The 21,078-nt window shown below is 37.5% G+C and overlaps 1 protein-coding gene across 3 annotated transcripts in view; it reads left to right on the top strand.

Moving 5' to 3' along the window:
• LYST (lysosomal trafficking regulator) overlaps positions 1 to 21,078 on the top strand; it is a 175,658-nt gene that overhangs the window by 72,469 nt on the left and 82,111 nt on the right. For all 3 annotated transcript variants that reach the window (XM_055588773.1, XM_055588766.1, XM_055588781.1), the window contains 7 exons: positions 1,286 to 1,446; positions 2,471 to 2,661; positions 4,785 to 5,030; positions 9,839 to 10,012; positions 10,924 to 11,073; positions 14,982 to 15,119; positions 16,580 to 16,778. In XM_055588773.1, the coding sequence (XP_055444748.1) occupies positions 1,286 to 1,446; positions 2,471 to 2,661; positions 4,785 to 5,030; positions 9,839 to 10,012; positions 10,924 to 11,073; positions 14,982 to 15,119; positions 16,580 to 16,778 (1,259 nt within the window). The remainder of the gene's footprint in view (positions 1 to 1,285; positions 1,447 to 2,470; positions 2,662 to 4,784; positions 5,031 to 9,838; positions 10,013 to 10,923; positions 11,074 to 14,981; positions 15,120 to 16,579; positions 16,779 to 21,078) is intronic.

Here is a 21,078-nt window from a genome sequence, read left to right as displayed (position 1 = left end):
GTGCGGATCACCAGGCGTCTCTGCCCCTTCCTCTTCTTTGGGGGGTTGTGGACCACCAGCACCTTGGACCAAGAGACAAGAGAATCAATCCTTCTCTCTCGCCCATTACCAATTATCCAATACTGAACCAAGAAACTTGTTCAAGAATTTTGCGTTATTAAACATTCACACTTCAAAAATCCCTGAAGTACCTCATTGTGGTTTTGATTTGCATTTCTCTGATCATGAGTGATGTTGAGCATCTTTTCATGTGTTTGTTAGCCATCTGTATGTCTTCTTTGGAGAAATGTCTATTTAGTTCTTTGGCCCATTTTTTGATTGGGTCATTTATTTATCTGGAATTGAGCTGCAGGAGTTGCTTGTATATTTTTGAGATTAGTTGTTTGTCAGTTGCTTCATTTGCTTCATTTCACACCAGTCAGAATGGCTGTGATCCAAAAGTTTACAAGCAATAAATGCTGGAGAGGATGTGGAGAAAAGGGAACCCTCTTACACTGTTGGTGGGAATGCAAACTAGTACAGCCACTATGGAGAACAGTGTGGAGATTCCTTAAAAAACTGGAAATAGAACTGCCTTATGATCCAGCAATCCCATGCTGGGCATACACACCGAGGAAACCAGAATTGAAAGAGACATGTGTACCCCAATGTTCATCGCAGCACTGTTTATAATAGCCAGGACATGGAAGCAACCTAGATGTCCATCAGCAGATGAATGGATAAGAAAGCTATGGTACATATACACAATGGAGTATTACTCAGCCATTAAAAAGAGTACATTTGAATCAGTTCTAATGAGGTGGATGAAACTGGAGCCTATTATACAGAGTGAAATAAGCCAGAAAGAAAAACACCAATACAGTATACTAACGCATATATATGGAATTTAGAAAGATGGTAACGACAACCCTGTATGCGAGATAGCAAAAGAGACACAGATGTATAGAACAGTCTTTTGGACTCTGTGGGAGAGGGAGGGGGGGGATGATTTGGGAGAATGGCATTAAAACATGTATAATATCATATAAGAAATGAATCGCCAGTCCAGGTTCAATGCAGGATACAGGAAACTTGGGGCTGGTGCACTGGGATGACCCAGAGGGATGGTATGGGGAGGGACGTGGGAGGGGGGTTCAGGATTGGGAACACGTGTACACCCGTGGCAGATGCATGTTGATGTATGGCAACACCAATACAATATTGTAAAAAAAAAAAAAATACTAATAATAAAATAATAAAAATAAAAATCCCTGAAGTAATTGATTTAACTTTGTTTTTAATGTAGGAAGCCTGACGTTACTCTGGATTTTATGCTTCCAAGGAAAACAAGTTTGTCATCTGACAGCAATAAAACGTTTTGCATGATCGGTCATTGTTTATCATCCCAAGAAGAATCTTTGCAATTGGCTGGAAAATGGGACCTGGGAAATTTACTCCTCTTCAATGGTATATTTTTCCCCTTTAAAGCATTTTCAAGTTTTTTCTTCAGTTAACAAGTATTAAACTAAGTTAATTGTCCTGGATAAAGTATTTATCCCCGTTCCTTCACTTGTACTTAATAAGTACTGTATTTCCTAGATTCCAAGATGTACTGTTTTAACATATTTATAATCTAAGTGGTTCTTATAATTGATACATATATTTAATGCAAAGGCACATGTCCTCCCCCACCCCCCTGCCAAAGAGAAGCTTATATTAAATCACTTTATAATTCTAGAAAATGCATTATAGCAGGTAAAGTTAGACTGGCTGTCTCTCTTACTTATAATTTTAGTATATTATATAAAAATACCAAATTTTAGATGAAGAAGAAATACATGATTTTTAAAAATGTATTACTCAACCTGCCACATAATAGCATTTAGACAGTGTTTATTGAATAAATAGATGGATGGATGAAGGAGTAATGATACCAATCCATATGTTGTTTTGTTTTGTTTTTTTAATTTTATTTTATTTTTAAACTTTACATAACTGTATTAGTTTTGCCAAATATCAAAATGAATCCACCACAGGTATACATGTGTTCCCCATCCTGAACCCTCCTCCCTCCTCCCTCCCCATTCCATCCCTCTGGGTCGTCCCAGTGCACCAGCCCCAAGCATCCAGTATCGTGCATCGAACCTGGACTGGCAACTCGTTTCATACATGATATTTTACCTGTTTCAATGCCATTCTTCCAAATCTTCCCACCCTCTCCCTCTCTCACAGAGTCCATAAGACTATTCTATACATCAGTGTCTCTTTTGCTGTCTCGTACACAGGGTTATTGTTACCATCTTTCTAAATTCCATATATATGCGTTAGTATACTCTATTGGTGTTTTTCTTTCTGGTTTACTTCACTCTGTATAATAGGCTCCAGTTTCATCCACCTCATTAGAACTGATTCAAATGTATTCTTTTTAATGGCTGAGTAATACTGGAGTATTTTAAATAAGGAACTTTTTTTTTTTTTTTTTGCTATTCAGGGGCTAAGATTGGCTCGCAAGAGGCATTTTATCTATATGCTTGTGGACCCAACCATACGTCCATAATGCCATGTAAATATGGCAAGCCTGTGAATGACTACTCCAAGTACATTAATAAAGAAATTTTGCAATGTGAACAAATCAGAGAACTTTTTATGACCAACAAAGATGTGGACATTGGTCTTTTAATTGTAAGTTTTCATTTTATAGGTTTTAACTTTTTAGAAACTGTTATGTATGTTTATTGAATGTGAATTAGCTGTGATTTGATTTTTAGAGTTTTTCTTTTCTGTTTCTCAACATGTTCTTTACTTACAAATGTTTTTCTTTTTAATTAAAATACTTTGACTTCCTCAAAATTTGTTTTCAGGTTTCAAATTTTCATCTGCTTTTCCTTGGAACTATATTTCTATACTAAGTATTAGTTTAGGTTATACCTGTTGTTAATCATTTGAGAAAAACATTTATGATATAATATATAATACATGTTAGCCTTAAAAATTGCTTATTATATTTCCTTTCCATACTTATAAATAAGTGCTAATTTTTATTTATATTAATTTTAATTATACATATTCAGATTTTAGAATATTTATTCTTTAATATCAATAGCAACTAGGAATTTTGCTTTCAAATTATTGCTAATTCTGCTTATATGAGACTTTTGATTGCATTTTGTATATTATTCTAATATATTGTTATACTAATACACAATTTAGGAGCTTGTAATGGATACTTTTCATTATAGCAACTAGGAAACTGATCCTTCATAGTCTAAAACATGTAAGTCTTGAGTGGTATTAAGTATCTGTGGTAAAATAGATATAGAATTTAACTAAAGATCTGGTATTAGACCACAATCTTTTTCTCCATAAGGAGTATTCAAAAATGGAGGTTAGGGGCATTTTGGCTGTCCACTGTTATTGAATGGGGGCCAGAGATTGTAAATGTTCTATAACGCATGGGTAGTATCCAACCAGATTCACCCAGAGGACTTGCCAAAACACAGATTGCTTCAGTAGATCTGAAGTGTGGCCCAAGAATTTGCATTTTTGACAACTTCCCAGGTGATGCTGCTGCTGCTGGTTGGGGCCCACACACTGAGTATCTCTGCTTTAGGAAGACCAAGGAGCTCATACAGTGGATATTTGTTCAGATAATTTTAGCTCTCTAGTTTTTGGTTAATCCCTTTTTCACAAAAAAATACATATTCTTAACCTTTTATTTTGCCTGAAAAGAATGGAGGTTATAATTCATAAAATTCAACAGAAATTATCACAAGTCAAAATTATACAGGTTTTATGTGAAAAATCTTTTTTGAAAGCATATTTTTTTAAGCCTGACTTTTTTAGCTTGCTATTTTGGGGTTATGAGACATGAGTAAGAGGTCAGACAGACATGGTGCCCTCCTAGCAAGGTGTTGGTATCAGATGGGACTTGTTTCAGATAATCAGGCATTTTATCAGATTTTTATTGAAAACTACTGTAGATTTTTGATTTTGTTTTACCCAGCATAATCATGTACAGTAGACTGTGTCATCAGTTTGGTTGGTCTGCAGAGGTGCTAGATGATGTCTGATGAAACTGTACTTGCATCACGGTGGGCTGAAAAGGATGGGAGCCCAGAGCCCCCAGCTGCCACACCGTCTTCCACAAGCGTGATCTTCTGTAGCGGCCTCCATTGAGAGCACCTCAGAGTACATTGTTTTTAAAGTTTACCATAATTTTTAAAGTAATGTGATAGAATATTTGACAGAGAGCTAGAACCTAATCAAAACTACCCTTTGGTTGGGAGAAATACTCAGTTTGTTAGGTATGCTGATAGTTTGGAGTTTTATTCTAGTGGAAAGAATGCTCTAGTTTATAGAGTCATATTTAAATGAGTAGGCAACCCATGAGCAAATTCAATACCAAAATACATTTGAATACATTGACCCAGAGTCCCATCTCATAGGCTTGTAACGATTGGTTACTATTTATAAATGCATAGAACAGTTCATAGAACATGAATACGGTAGGGATTTGTTACTGGTGATAGGTGTAATTTCATGTTTATTCTCAAAAGATCAAAGCTGGAATTTTTCTCAGCCTTCATATGGTTTACATGTATTGACCACTCCTAAATGAAATGGGTCTTTTTCTTTGTGGAGAGCTGTCTTGCTTCTCATGTCTATCTTTGTTTTGTGCGATTGTCTTTTTTAAAACAAAGAAAAAGATTTTTTGCTTGTCTTTTCACTTTGAAATAATCCATTTGCTAGTTGATAATGTACTTGTTAAACTGTTTAGTTATTGAAGGAAAATATTTGTGTTTCAGGAAAGTCTTTCAGTTGTATATACAACTTACTGTCCTGCTCAGTACACCATCTATGAGCCAGTTATTAGACTAAAAGGTCAAATGAAAACCCAACTCTCTCAAAGACCCTTCAGCTCAAAAGAAGTTCACAATATCTTATTAGAACCTCATCATCTAAAGAATCTCCAGCCCACTGAATGTAAAACCCTTCAAGGCATTCTGCATGAGATTGGTGGAACTGGTATATTTGTCTTTCTCTTTGCTAGGGTAAGAATCACTGATTGTAATTTTATTTAAAGAGAAACTACTTCTTTATTATTGATAACTTTTAGGATTCTTTTTTGATTAACAGTAAAGCTATGTATCAACTATATTAAACTTTCAAGATTAAAAAAGCACACATTGTTTAGAATGTCATCAAAGTTTCTACCACAATAATTTTTTTGTTAAAATTTCTTTTTAATTTATGAAGATTTGGGACTTCCTTGGTGTTCTTGTGGTTAAGATTCCACTCCCAATGCCAAGGGCACAGGTTCAATCCCTGGTCAGGGAACTAAGAATCCTGCATGCCACGTGGTGCAGCCAAATAAATAATTTAATTAAATAATTTATGAAGATGTCAGAGTCTTCTGTTATCCAGAAATGTAATTAGAACCGTTAAGTATTAAGTGTATAAGATTTAGTATTGCCAGTGAGAAAAAAAAATGCTATAATAAAAATAGAGAAGAAATGTATTTCTTAAAACAAGATTTGTGAAACTTGTTTTTCCCTTGAAACTTCCATATGCTTGGAGAAAAATAAAGGTCAACAAATAAATACAAAAATAACTTATTTGGGATTGAAATTTTTTGAAAGAGAAGGAGAAAGTCAAAAAGTTTGACTCATGCCATGGATACTGTTTTAGAGAATTACGTTTATTTATCTGTTGTGTTTAGCCATCTGTGGGCTGGAACAATCTCTTTCCTGAGGTGGAGTAGACAGTGGTGTACATGACTGTTTCAAGGACTGCTGAAATCCAAACAGAGGGTACAAATGGTCTCGCTTCAGTACGAATCATTTCTACTTCTTTGTGGTCCAAATCCCTGTTTAATTAAAGCAACCCTGATCTTTTTCACTTCCAAGTTTTATGCTTAAGTGTAACTTCTGCACCATTGTCATATGTCTCCCTTTCTTTTTTTTCTTTAGTGGGGGCACCTTTGATTACTTTTGTAATAAGAGACATATCAGTGTTAGTTGTTATTGTTACTGTGCTTATAAATACTTGGTTAGCATTTGACCTGCCATACTCTAAGCTTTCTTTCTTTTTCTTTTTCCATTTTTAATACGCTTTTTTGCATGTAGTATCTAGTTGGATAGATATTAAACTAGTGTTTTAAAATAAAAACTTTTCATTTAACTTCTCATCAACATTTTGTGATCTACTTTTATAGCTTTGTATAATTTCAAAATGTGTATACTTGGTTTTTCCTTTTTCATCAAGTTTAGTCGGTTCGGTTCAGTTGCTCAGTTGTGTCCGACTCTTTGCAGCCTCATGGACTGCAGCGCACCAAACTTCCCTGTCCATCACCAACTCCCAGAGTTTGCTCAAATTCATGTCCATCAAGTCAGTGATGCCATCCAGCCATCTCATCCTCTATCGTCCCCTTCTCCTCCTGCCTTCAATCTTTCCCAGCATCAGAGTCTTTTCCGATGAGTCAGTTCTTTGCATCAGGTGGCCAAAGTATTGGAGCTTCAGCATCAGTCCTTCCAGTGAATATTCAGGACTGATTTCCTTTAGGATTGACTGGTTGGATCTCCTTGCAGTCCAAGGGACTCTCAAGAGTCTTCTCCAGTACCACAGTACAAAAGCATCAATTCTTTGGTGCTCAGCTTTCTTTATGGTTGAACTCACATCCATACATGACGACTGGAAAAACCATAGCTTTGAATAGATGGACCTTTATTGGCAAGGTAATGTCTGCTTTTTAATATGCTGTCTAGGTTGATCATAGCTTTTCTTCCAAGGAGCAAGCGTCTTAATTTCATGGCTGCAGTCACCATCTGCAGTGATTTTGGAGCCCAAGAAAATTAAGTCTGTCACTGTTTCCATTGTTTCCCCATCTATTTGCTATGAAGTAATGGAACAAGATACCATGATCTTCATCTTTTGAATGTTGAGTTTTAAGCCAACTTTTTCATTCTCCTCTTTCACTTTCATCAAGAGGCTCTTTAGTTCCTCTTTGCTCTCTGCCATAAAAGTGGTGTCATCTGCATATCTGAGGTTATTTCTATTTCTCCTGACAGTCTTGATTCCAGCATATGCTTCTTCCAGCCTGGCATTTCACATGACGTACTCTGCATATAAAATAAATATTAAAGTTAAATAAGCAGAGTGACAATTTACAGCCTTGACATATGCCTTTGCCAGTTTTGAACCACTTTACCCTCTTCCTGAGAAATGGAACATTGTTCCATGTCAGTTTCTAACTGTTGCTCCTTGACCTGCACACAGATTTCTCAGGAAGCAGGTAAAGTGGTCATCTCTTGAAGAATTTTTCAGTTTTTTGTGATCCTCAGAAAGGCTTTAGCGTAGTCAATAAAACAGAAGTGGATATTTTTCTGGAATTTTCTTGCCTTTTCTGTGATCCAGCGGATGTTGGCCATTTGATCTCTAGTTTCTCTGCCTTTTCTAAATCCAGCTTGAACATCTGAAAATTCTTGGTTCATGTACTGTTGAAGCTTAGCTTGGAGAATTTTGAACATTACTTTGCTAGTATTTGAGATGAGTGCAATTGTGTGGTAGTTTGAATGTTCTTTGGCATTGCCTTTCTTTGGGATTGAAATGAAAACTGACTTTTTCCAGTCCTGTGGCCACTGCTAAGTTTTCCAAATTTGCTGGCATATTGAGTGCAACACTTTCACAGCATCATCTTTTAGAATTTGGAATAACACAGCTGGAATTCCATCACCTCCACTAGCTTTGTTCATAGTGATGCTTCCTAAGACCCACTTGACTTCACACTCCAGATGTCTGGCTCTAGATGAGTGATCACACCATCGTGGTTATCTGAGTCATTAAGATCTTTTTTGTATAGTTCTTATGTGTATTCTTGACACCTTTTCTTAATATCTTCTGCTTCTGCTAGGTCCATACCATTTCTGTCTTTTATTGAGCCCATCTTTGCATGAAATGTTCCCTTGGTGTATCTAATTTTCTTGAATAGATCTCTAGTCTTTCTCGTTCTGTTGTTTTTCTCTATTTCTTTGCATTGATCACTTAGGGAGGCTTTCTTATCTCTCCTTGCTATTCTTTGGAACTCTACATTCAGATGGATATATCTTTCCTTTTCTCTTTTGCCTTTCACTTTTCTTCTTTTCTCAGCTATTTGTAAGGCCTTCTCAGACAACCATTTTGCCTTTTTGCATTTCTTTTTCTTGGGGATGGTTTTGTTCACCACCCACTGTACAATGTTACGAACCTCCATCCATAGTTCATCAGGCACTCTATCAGATCTACTCCCTTAAATCTATTTGGCACTTCCACTGTATAATCAGAAGGGATTTGATTTAGGTCATACCTGAATAGTCTACTGGTTTTCCCTACTTTTTTCATTTAGGTCTGAGTTTTGCAATAGGGAGTTCATGATCTGAGCCACAGTCAGCTCCCGGTCTTGATTTTGCTCACTGTATAGAGTTTCTCCATCTTTGACTGCAAAGAATATAATCAGTCCAATTTTGGTATTGACCATGTGGTGAAGTTCATGTCAGGGAGGCCTGGCGTGCTGCAATTCATGGGATCGCAAAGAGTCAGACACGACTGAGCGACTGAACTGAACTTAACTGAACTGAGAGTCGTCTCGTGTTGTTCGAAGAGGGTGTTTGCTAAGACTGGTGCATTCTCTTGTTGAAACTCTGTTAGCCTTTCTGCTGCCTTTGTGCTGTACTCCAAGACCAAACTTGCCCATTACTCTAGGTATCTCTTCCTACTTTTGCATTCCAGTCCCCTATGATGAAAATGACGTCTTGTTTTAGTGTTTGTTCTAGAAGGTCTTGTAGGTCTTCATAGAACCTTTGAACTTCAGCTTCTTTGGCATTAGTGGTTGGGGCAAAGTTTTATTTTGATTACTCTTACACAGTGATGATCCCAGGAAAAATGATTAATTTTTTATCTCACATACATATAGGATCTTGCCAAAAAGAATTTTAAACTATGTTTTTACATACAGAAACTCTGTTTAGTATCCTTCCTCCCCTACAAAAGTAAAATTCAGTTTCCTTAAAACCCTTACAGGTATAGCCTACCTTTTGAGCTTAATCTCCTCCATCCAGGTTGCAGCCAGATAGGCAGCCTGCAGCCTCCTAGATGTACTGTGAATCCAATCTTCATCTCTCTCCTGACTGCGTCCCACCCTTAGACACCTGTTTATCCCTGCTTCCTGTGGTTTTGCTCTGTCTCCCAGTGATCTTCTTCACATAGGCTTCACATCCTGAGCAGGGTGGAGTCAGAAGTAGTTTTTATGCTCTCATGCATTCATATTGTCTCACTCTTCTTTGCCTTTTCAAATCATAATAGGATGTTTGTTTCTTACATATAGTAGTTGCCAGAAAGCATTGGGGGAATTGAAGTACAAGTCACAATCCTTAGTTTTTATTCTTACATCTTATGTTTTGACCTATCAGCAGGCCCCACTGGAGGTAGGTAGTCTGCCTATTTACAGTCTGAGCAGTCTGTCTATTTCATCTTCCACAGCATAGAACATAGAGCCTATTTGTTGACTAAGCATCAAAAATATGAGGCATTTTTCTGAATTACTTCAGATTCTGAATTACTTCAGATCACCAATAAAATGCTACTGACTTCTAAAGTTATCAGTGTTATTATAGTTAATTTATAGCATATTTGAGACATAAGAGCATGGAACCTATTGGTTTTATTTGTTTACAATTCTTAAGTAATTACAAACAGTGTCAGCAATAAAAAATAAACTTTCAAATGAAACTGATAGGTTGGTATTACATAATGGAAGATAACCCCACATGTTAAATTTTTAATCTCAAAAAATTAGAAAAAATTTATCTACTTTTTTTTTTTTTAGGTTGTGGAACTCAGTAGCTGTGAAGAAACTCAAGCATTAGCATTGAGAGTTATACTCTCATTAATTAAATACAACCAAGAGAGAATACATGAGTTAGAAAACTGTAATGGACTTTCCATGATTCATCAGGTGTTGATCAAACAAAAATGCATTGTTGGCTTTCACATTTTGAAGGTACGTTCTCATAAAACTGATTCTCAGGGTTTCGTATGCAGTGATACTTACCTCTTCATTAAGTCTCCTGGTAATAGAGTTTCGTGTTTCAGTTATTCCTGAAGAAAATTAAGGAAACTTGATAGTATGTATTTAATCAAACGAAGGCTCTTCTGGGTTTTTCGTCATTTAAATAATTACATTTTCATTTTCTTTAAAACATTTTAGAAGAATATAAGAAAAAATTAAGATTTTTAGATCTTGATAAGCCACTGATACCTCCTGGGCTGGCCCCTCATTCTGTAGACTGGTGATAGTGACTCATGTAGGCTGCTGCTTGCTTCAGAACCCACAGGTATGGGGGCGAACCCAGTTCTCCAGACACCTAGTGCTGTGCAGTTCTCAAGAGGCAGTGCTGCTATAGAGTTATTATCTTAAAGCCGTATTAGCTTTTTACTGTGATTCAGCTGTAATCACATATTTAAATACCTTTCTAATTAAAAGCACTTGGTAACGTTGTGAAAGGATTTCTTTCCGAGGGTTCTAGTATTAAGGCAAAAGACCAATGCCTGTTCCCATGCCCCCAGACTCCAGCTCTTAAAGTGAACAAGATTCATACACTTGTGGCATGAATACTTCTTAGAAAAAGTTTAAAATTCAACAGATTCATTGAATTTTAAATATAGGATGTAGTTTAGTTTACTCCATATTTGAAACTAAATAGTCGTTTATAAATATTTGAAATTTGGGGGTTTTCTTATTACTTGAATTGTTTTACAAAACAAGATAAAGATACCTTGTGAAATGCTGAGTTATTCAGTAATTTTCTTTTGAATTTAATGTTATGACTGCTAAGATTGAAAGCTTAATATTTCTGTTGAATTTTTGGATTGATTATTGATGCATCTTGTATTAATGCTGTTTTTCTGTAGACCCTTCTTGAAGGTTGCTGTGGTGAAGATATCATTCATATCAATGAGAATGGAGAATTTAAGTTGGATGTAGAGTCTAATGCTATAATCCAGGATGTTAAACTGTTAGAGGAACTGTTGCTAGACTGGAAGATATGGAATAAAGCAGAGGCATGTACTTTATGTGACTAAAAAGTATTTGTTATGAATTTACCCTCTTACCAATTTTTATATGTACAGTACTAACCATATACACTTTGTCATATGGCTGATCTCTAGAACTTTTTCATTTGGTTTGACTACCCAGTGGACAACAGCTCCCCATTTCCCTTCCCCCGAGTCCCTGGCAGCCACCATTGTACATTCTGTTTCTTTGGTTTGATTGTATTAGATATTTAATACAAGTGGAATCATTGAGTTTGCCTTTTTGTGATTGGCTTATTTGACTTAGCATTGTGTCCTCAAGGGTTATCTGTGTTATAACATATGACAAGACTGTTTTCTTTCTTACACTATTCCATTGTATGTGTTTTCCACATTTTCTTTATCTGTTCATCTGTCACAGACACTTAGGTTGCTTCCACATTTTGGCTATTGTGAATTATGCTGCCGTGAACATAAACGTGCAGAGATCTCTCTGAGATCCTGTTTTCAGTTATTTTAGACACATATGCAAAAGTAGGATTGCTGAGTCATATAGTAATTCTAATTTTTAAAAAACAGAATTACTATACCATACTATTTTCTGTAAGAGAGGCACCATTTTACAGTCCTACCAGCAATGTGCAAAGGATCCAATTTCTTTACCTGCTGCTGCTGCTGCTGTTAAGTCGCTTCAGTCGTGTCTGACTCTGTGCGACCCTATAGACGGCAGCCCACCAGGCCCCGCCGTCCCTGGGATTCTCCAGGCAAGAACACTAGAGTGGGTTGCCTTTTCCTCCTCCAAATTTCTTTACCTGCTTACCAACAATTGTTATTTTTTGATAGTGTCTATTCTGTAGAATATGAGGTAATAATAATAACTTGTAGTTTTGATTTGCATTTCCCTGATGATTGGTTGATGAAGAGCATCTTTTCATATACTTATTGACCCTTTGTATATGTTCTTTGGAAAGATGTCCATTCAGGACATTTGATTATTTTTTTATTGAGTTATTTTATTTTCTGTTAATGAGTTGTAGGAGTCATTTATATATTCTACATACTAATCCCTTATCTCATATATGGTTTATAAGTGTTTTCTCCCATTTTGTATATTGCCTTTTCACTCTGTTGACTGTTTTCTTTGCTGCACAGAGAAACAAGTGCTTTTAAATATTCATCTAATCAGTCTTCTCAAAAACAAAACAAATTTACTGCTTCAGTGTAGCATTAATTGTAAATGGAAATCTAGAGATTAATTTCTGTGCAAGGTTTTAGACAGCCATAGATAATGGTGATCTGGAGAGTCAGGATCAGAACTTTGGCTGCAGGTAGTAAAGTAGTTGGAGAAGGCAATGGCACCCCATTCCAGTACTCTTGCCTGGAAAATCCATGGACGGAGGAGCCTGGTAGGCTGCAGTCCATGGGGTCGCTAAGAGTCGGACATGACTGAAGTGACTTAGCAGCAGCAGTAGCAGCAGTAAAGTAGTTAGAGCAGTACTCATGCTGGAAAACACTTGAATCAATTGGAGACTTGCATTTACCATAAACTCTGAAAGGGAATCCTACTAAGAGTATGTGGAGTTGAGTCAAGGAGAGGGAAATGGACACACTTCTGAGTAGGAGGGCCATGTTGCCCAGAAGTCAGAGCTGTATCCATTTGCGGAGCAAGGCTATGAAGTCTTGGCTTCAAGGTAGGCATAAACTAAGGAACATGCTTTGATCTTAGATCTAGGCAATCTTAACAACTGGATGATGGATTGTGTGGTCTTCACAAGGACCCAGCAAGAAAAGTGAATGTGGGGCTTTTTCCTTCTGCCCTAGCTAAAGTATAGTTTTTATGGTTTGGTTCGTAGAGCCTCCTCAGTTCTAGTGTAGACTGTAGATTGTCTAGAGTTATTTAGAGTGTAACACCATTATCATCAAATGCAACTGAAGACCAATTCAACGTGTATACCTTTACAATTTTAAAATATTTGGTTGCTTCCAAATTTGGCAACAGTCACCCCAGACTTACTATCAATAATGAGTTATGAAGCTAAAGAAAACTTTTCTAATCTATCATTAACAAAAATAAATTTTGACCAAACATGCTAGAGGAGAGACAGATTATTTTTCTATTCTCCTTTATAAAATTATATTACCAAATTATTGTTATATGAAGAAGCAATCCAAGAATATGCTCCTACGAAACACAGGGGGAAGTATTATGGAGCTGTGTCAAGCAGCTAGCTTTTTCTAGATTTTATGGTATTTTTCAGTTTTTAAAACTTTCTATTTCATTGTGACTTCTCATTCTGAATAAATTCTCTTTCAGAATTTCAGAATGCACATCTCCATGTACATTCACGTGTAATATATATGCATTTGTGAGCTTCTCTGTTGGCTCAGCAGTAAAAAATCTGTCTGCCAATGTAGGAGACACAGGTCCAACCCCTGCATCAGGAAGATGCCCTGGAGAAGGAAATGACAACCCACTCCAGTATTCTTGCCTGTGAAATCCTCTGGACAGAGGAGCCTGATGGGCTACAGTCTACGGGGTCACAAAGAGTTGGACACCACTTAGCAACTAAACAGTAACAACATATATACGTATGTATAAAAATACCCATGATGTTGCAAGGAGAGAAAGCTAATGAACATAGTGTTAGTAAATGCAAACAAATTGGATCGAAGGTGGTATGAATATAAACATGTAATAAAAAAATAGCTCAATTGTAGAGTATAAGATTGAATCTTAACTAAAAATTGACAGCTGTTTTAGTATTTCAAAAGAGGATGCTAATTTGAGCATGAAAAAAGTTTGACTAATAAGCAAAGTATTTTTTGGTCAAATTCGAACCAAAACTGGTATACATGGATACTTCAATGGATTTGAGATAAAATTTTCTTTCTTTTTTTTTAAATTTTCTTTTTTAATTGCTTTTTTAGCTGAGTTGTTCTGGTTTTTGTTCATTGGTTGTCTGGTTGTTGGTTTACTTAGGCACTATTCTGTTTTAGTATTATTTTTCAGTCCTGAATCAGGTTTTCATATTTGAGCTGCTTTGTCTTCAAATTTTCATATGCCTTTTTCTTTCAGGGCTTCTTGATCCTGTCCTATTAAGAGAGAGGCCTTGGTTAGAATAGTATGATTAAGTCTATCAATTCCTTGGCCTTTTCATTATTCATTTCCATCATATAATGGCAGGAAAAACAGCAAACCTACAACCAAAACCCGTTAATTTTGCTTTTTGTTGATAGCTTTGTTGAAAGATCATTTGAAGTAATAAAATGAGGTGAAGATTATCTTTCAGTAGTGGTTGTCTATGTAAGATTTCTTTTTCACTATTATTGTGAATACTATGGGAGAAGCATTTTAAAGTACCCTAAGAGGATGCTAATTATTTAAACTGCATGTTTAGTAACTGTGTGGAGGATTCTATAATTTGGACTTAAAAGTAAATTAATCCAAAAATTCAGAATTTCTACACTGTCAGTAAATATTTTCAATTTAGTACATTTTTTTTCCTAAAAGTATTTGATTAAATGCTGAGTACACAAATTAGCATTGAAGTCTATATGTTTTTAATAATGCTCTTTGAAAATACATTATTTGCAAACAATTTATGTGGATAATGTGTTTCTCTATAGTAAATAGTAAATAAGTTCCCCAAGATAATTCATCTTTTGAAAATACTGTGCATCATTTAATGCCACAGAAAGGTTAGTGTCCTAAAGCCCCTAATGCAGCATTGCATTGAACATAAATTTTTAGAAATGACCTATTGTCAGAAAAAAATAATAATCTGGGAATAAATTTTTAGATTTGCTTTTTCAGACAGATTTAATCTTTGACAAATTGTGAGTGTTTACACAATGTTAAATTGATGTATTGCATGTCTTCTAAAAAGCACGAGCCAGGTTTTTCAGTAACCCTGTGCATATGTTTGTTTTCTCAGCACGGTGTTTGGGAAACTCTGCTGGCAGCCCTAGAAGTCCTTATCAGAGCAGACCACCAGCAGCAGATGTTTAATATTAAGCAGTTATTGAAAGCTCGAGTGGTTCATCACTTTCTACTGACTTGCCAGGTTTTGCAGGTACTCCTTATGTAACTTTACTTCTGGAGATATTTTCTGCAGTGATTTTTGTTTAATAACTGAATACCATGGACTGAAATTCTGTGGGACTTCCGATGAAATTTTTTCTATGAAAGAGGTAAAGAAAATGGGCAGAGAGAGGAGAACCTGCCCAGACAGGGGTGGTCTCTAGAGCCAATTAAGGTAGGAAGTTCCCGGAAAATGTGGACAGAGAGAATGCCATCAGCTTGGAAATTCTTAATAGCTTACAAGATTTCATCAGAATGAAGAAGGCAAGACCCAGATTTCTGGGAACTTTAAGCATGTGTGGTAGGTGGATCATCGGAGGTAGTGAGAATACATGATTATTAAGAAGTCCAACGGCAAAAGAAAAGAGAAACAGATTGTTAACAAAAGCTTCACAATAGGTCAATTTAAGGGTTTTTTGTTTCTTTTTTTAATGAGGTAGGATACCAGTGACTATTTGTAAGGAGTCAGTGGAGAGGGCAAAGTTGAAGAAGCTTAGACTGGGCTGAACTCAGGAATGAGTAATTGAAGTGGTGACCAGGAGCACTGGGATGTCACAGGGGTACGATTTAGGGGGGAAAAAAAAAAGATGGTTGTGGCAGAAATAACACTGAATTGCAAGTTCGGAGATCTATGTTCTTGTCTTGACTTGGCCATTGTGAGATCTTGACTGACTTTTGTAGACCCCTCTTCTCTTCATATATCTGAGGTAGTCAAACTAACCTGTGTTAAAGTTAATATCTAGATTTTAAGTTTTCTGATTCAGCAGTACAAAAGAATATATGAAGAAGAGTGGATGTAGAGATATACTGTGTATTTGGACAGAGAGGAAAGATCTAGCCTTGATCTAGAAGCCAGCTGCTATGCACTGGGGAGGTGGAGTTGGAATTTATAAGTAGTTTATTTATATCTGTCTTAATTTTTGGCAATAATGTAGCATTCTGCCAGGTCTGATTATTCCAGGCAGTAGATGATGCAGTAGAAGGAGATCAGAGGTCTGAGTTTGAGTTGTGCTGCACTACTGAGATGTTTTCTATGTGATTTAAGTTAGTCATACAATCACTTCAGGCCTTCATATTGTAGAAATGAAGGATAAAACCTCTCTTGAGTTGTTGCGAGTAATAACTTTGTCGACTGGAACATACTCTATCCATGTAACCAGTTTTGTCTATCAGAAGTTTTCTCTTTTAAACCCAAACTAGTAGCAGAAGCAGTAGTGACAGTAGTACTAGTAGTAGCTAACATTTATGGGCCGTTGCTTTTAATAAATTTTCATAGCAAGATTGCTTGAATAGAGAAACAGCAACTCAGTTTTATGGTAAATATCTAGTCTAGAGCAGGAAACCAACACAGTTCTATCTTAAACAGATTTATCTTGCTTAAATGAGAAATGTTAGTTAAGTTGACAGTTCTTTTTAAATTAAGGAGAGTTTTTTTTTTTTTTTTTTTTTCAGGAACACAAAGAGGGGCAGCTTATATCCATGCCCCAAGAGGTTTGTAGATCCTTTGTGAAAATTACAGCAGAAGTCCTTGGATCTCCTCCAGATTTGGAATTATTGACGATTATCTTCAATTTCCTTTTAGCAGTTCATCCTCCTACTAATACTTACGTTTGTCACAACCCCACAAACTTCTATTTTTCTTTGCACATAGGTAGGTATAATCATTTTTGTTTGATCTTGGCTGTTTCCACTTTCGTTTTTTTCTTCCCATTTGATCCATGTTTGCTTCATATTCATTGAATGACCTCTGTGCTAGAAACTGCTCAGTTACACACTGGAAATGGGACAGGACAGAGGGCCATACAGTGAACCAGACATAGTCTGTACCTTCAGAGAGCTTAAAAACCAAGAGGTGAGGGTAAATGTATGTGCTGAAATAATTATAATAAATAACATCCGGCAAGTACCTTATAGATACAAAAGAACTGATTTGATTTCAGGAGAGTTAGGGTTTCATCAGACAGATGTGGAGAGAGATTTAATAGATTAATAATCTCCCATGGGCATTAGAGAATTAATATCAGGTGAAGAGAGTGACTTAAAGCAAGGAAAAATAGAGAAAATAAAGAATAGTGAATTTTACCTAATATAGGAGATTTGTAAAGAAGGCAATGGCACCCCACTCCAGTACTCTTGCCTGGAAAATCCCATGGACGGAGGAGCCTGGTAGGCTGCAGTCCATGTGGTGGCAAAGAGTCAGACATGACTGAGCGAATTCACTTTCAATTTTCACTTTCATGCATTGGAGAAGGAAATGGCAACCCACTCCAGTGTTCTTGCCTGGAGAATCCCAGGGACGGGGGAACCTGGTGGGCTGCCGTCTCTGGGGTCGCAAAGAGTCGGACACGACTGAAGCGACGCAGCAGCAGCAGAGAAATAGTATCATAAATATAGCTTGGGATCATCATTTATTCAACCACACACAAAATCATATTAAATGAGTCCTTGAATATAAGATCAGAGAACTTAAACCTGTGTTCTACTCAGGAGTAATTGAAGAATTTTCTTTTGTTGTGTTTGCTTTGAGCCAAAGAATGTGATATCAGTTCAGTTAGTTCAGTCGCTCAGTCGTGTCTGACTCTTTGCGACCCCATGAATCGCAGCACGCCAGACCTCCCTGTCCATCACCAACTCCCAGAGTTCACTCAGACTCACGTCCATTGAGTCAGTGAGGCCATCCAGCCATCTCATCCTCTGTCGTCCCCTTCTCCTCCTGCCCCCAATCCCTCCCAGCATCAGAGTCTTTTCCAATGAGTCAACTCTTCGCATGAGATGGCCAAAGTACTGGAGTTTCAGCTTCAGCATCATTCCCTCTAAAGAAATCCCAGGGCTGATTTCTTTCAGAATGGACTGGTTGGATCTCCTTGCAGTCCAGGGGACTCTCAAGAGTCTTCTCCAACACCACAGTTCAAAAGCATCAATTCTTCGGTGCTCAGCCTTCTTCACAGTCCAACTCTCACATCCAAACATGACCACAGGAAAAACCATAGCTTTGACTAGATGAACCTTTGTTGGCAAAGTAATGTCTCTGCTTTTGAATATGCTATCCAGGTTGGTCATAACTCTCCTTCCAAGGAGTAAGCGTCTTTTAATTTCATGGCTGCAGTCACCATCTGCAGTGATTTTGGAGCCCCAAAAAATAAAGTCTGACACTGTTTCCACTGTTTCCCCATCTATTTCCCATGAAGTGATGGGACCGGATGCCATGATCTTCGTTTTCTGAATGTTGAGCTTTAAGCCAACTTTTTCACTCTCCACTTTCACTTTCATCAAGAGGCTTTTTAGTTCCTCTTCACTTTCTGCCATAAGGGTGGTGTCATCTGCATATCTGAGGTTATTGATATTTCTCCCGGCAATCTTGATTCCGGCTTGTGTTTCTTCCAGTCCAGTGTTTCTCACGATGTACTCTGCATATAAGTTAAGTAAGCAGGGTGACAACATACAGCCCTGACGTACTCCTTTTCCTATTTGGAACCAGTCTGTTGTTCCATGTCCAGTTCTAACTGTTGCTTCCTGACCTGCATACAGATTTCTCAAGAGGCAGGTAGGTGGTCTGGTATTCCCATCTCTTTCAGAATTTTCCACAGTTTATTGTGATCCACACAGTCAAAGGCTTTGGCATAGTCAATAAAGCAGAAATAGATGTTTTTCTGGAACTCTCTTGCTTTTTACATGATCCAATTGATGTTGGCAATTTGATCTCTGGTTCCTCTGCCTTATCTAAAACCAGCTTGAACATCAGGAAGTTCATAGTTCACGTATTGCTGAAGCCTGGCTTGTAGAATTTTGAGCATTACTTTACTAGCGTGTGAGATGAGTGCAATTGTGTGGTAGTTTGAGCATTCTTTGGCATTGCCTTTCTTTGGGATTGGAATGAAAACTGACCTTTTCCAGTCTTGTGGCCACTGCTGAGCTTTCCAAATTTGCTGGCATATTGAGTGCAGCACTTTCACAGCATCATCTTTCAGGATTTGGAATAGCTCAACTGGAATTCCATCACCTCCACTAGCTTTGTTCGTAGTGATGCTTTCTAAGGCCCACTTGACTTCACATTCCAGGATATCTGGCTTTAGATGAGTGATCACACCATCATGATTATCTGGGTCGTGAAGATCTTTTTTGTACAGTTCTTCTGTGTATTCTTGCCACCTCTTCTTAATATCTTCTGCTTCTGTTAGGTCCATACCATTTCTGTCCTTTATCAAGCCCATCTTTGCATGAAGTGTTGCCTTGGTATCTCTAATTTTCTTGAAGAGATCTCTAGCCTTTCCCATTCTGTTGTTTTCCTCTATTTCTTTGCATTGATTGCTGAGGAAGTCTTTCTTGTCTCTCCTTCTGTTCTTTGGAACTCTGCATTCAGATGCTTATATCTTTCCTTTGCTCCTTTGCTTTTCGCTTCTCTTCTTTTCACAGCTATTTGTAAGGCCTCCCCAGACAGCCATTTTGCTTTTTTGCATTTCTTTTCCATGGGGATGGTCTTGATCTCTGTCTCCTGTACAGTGTCACTAACCTCATTCCATAGTTCATCAGGCACTCTATCAGATCTAGGCCCTTAAATCTATTTCTCACTTCCACTGTATAATCATAAGGGATTTCATTTAGGTCATACCTGAATGGTCTAGTGGTTTCCCCTACTTTCTTCAATTTAAGTCTGAATTTGGTAATAAGGAGTTCATGATCTGAGCCAGTCAGCTCCTGGTCTTGTTTTTGTTGACTGTATAGAGCTTCTCCATCTTTGGCTGCAAAGAATATAGTCAATCTGATTTCAGTGTTGACCATCTGGTGATGTCCATGTGTAGAGTCTTCTCTTGTATTGTTGGAAGAGGGTGTTTGCTATGACCAGTGCATTTTCTTGGCAAAACTCTATTAGCCTTTGCCCTGCTTCATTCCGTATTCCAAGGCCAAATTTGCCTGTTACTCCAGGTGTTTCTTGACTTCCTACTTTTGCATTCCAGTCCCCTATAATGAAAAGGACATCTTTTTTGGGTGTTAGTTCTAAAAGGTCATGTAGGTCTTCATAGAACCGTTCAACTTCAGCTTCTTCAGTGTTACTGGTTGGGGCATAGACTTGGATTACTGTGATATTGAATGGTTTGCCTTGGAAACGAACAGAGATCATTCTGTCATTTTTGAGATTGCATCCAAGTACTGCATTTTGGACTCTTTTGTTGACCGTGATGGCTACTCTATTTCTTCTAAGGGATTCCTGCCCACAGTAGTAGATATAATGGTCATCTGAGTTAAATTCACCCATTCCAGTCCATTTGAGTTCACTGATTCCTAGAATGTCAACGTTCACTCTTGTCATCTCTTGTTTGACCAGTTCCAATTTGCCTTGATTCATGGACCTGACATTCCAGGTTCCTATGCAATATTGTTCTTTACAGCATCGGACCTTGCTTCTATCACCAGTCACCTCCACAGCTGGGTATTGTTTTTGCTTTGGCTCCATCCCTTCATTCTTTCTGGAGTTATTTCTCCACTGATCTCCAGTAGCATATTGGGCGCCTACTGACCTGGGGAGTTCCTCTTTCAGTATCCTATCATTTTGCCTTTTCATACTGTTCATGGGGTTCTCAAGGCAAGAATACTGAAGTGGTTTGCCATTCCCTTCTCCAGTGGACCACATTCTGTCAGATCTCTCCACCATGACCCGCCCGTCTTGGGTTGCCCCAAGGGCATGGCTTAGTTTCACTGAGTTAGACAAGGCTGTGGTCCTAGTGTGATTAGATTGACTAGTTTTCTGTGAGTATGGTTTCAGTGTGTCTGCCCTCTGATGCTCTCCTGCAACACCTACCATCTTACTTGGGTTTCTCTTACCTTGGGCGTGGGGTGTCTCTTCGGCTGCTCCAGCAAAGTGCAGCCACTGCTCCTTACTTTGGATGAGGGGTATCTCCTCACCGCCACCTAAGTTTTTACAATAAAATTCAGCATAGAGGAACAACGTGCAT

This window comes from Bubalus kerabau, chromosome 1 (genome assembly GCF_029407905.1).
Source record: "Bubalus kerabau isolate K-KA32 ecotype Philippines breed swamp buffalo chromosome 1, PCC_UOA_SB_1v2, whole genome shotgun sequence".
NCBI classification, from domain to species: Eukaryota; Metazoa; Chordata; class Mammalia; order Artiodactyla; family Bovidae; genus Bubalus; species Bubalus kerabau.
Note: the sequence above shows the minus strand (reverse complement) of the source record. Positions and strands in the feature narration are given on the sequence as shown.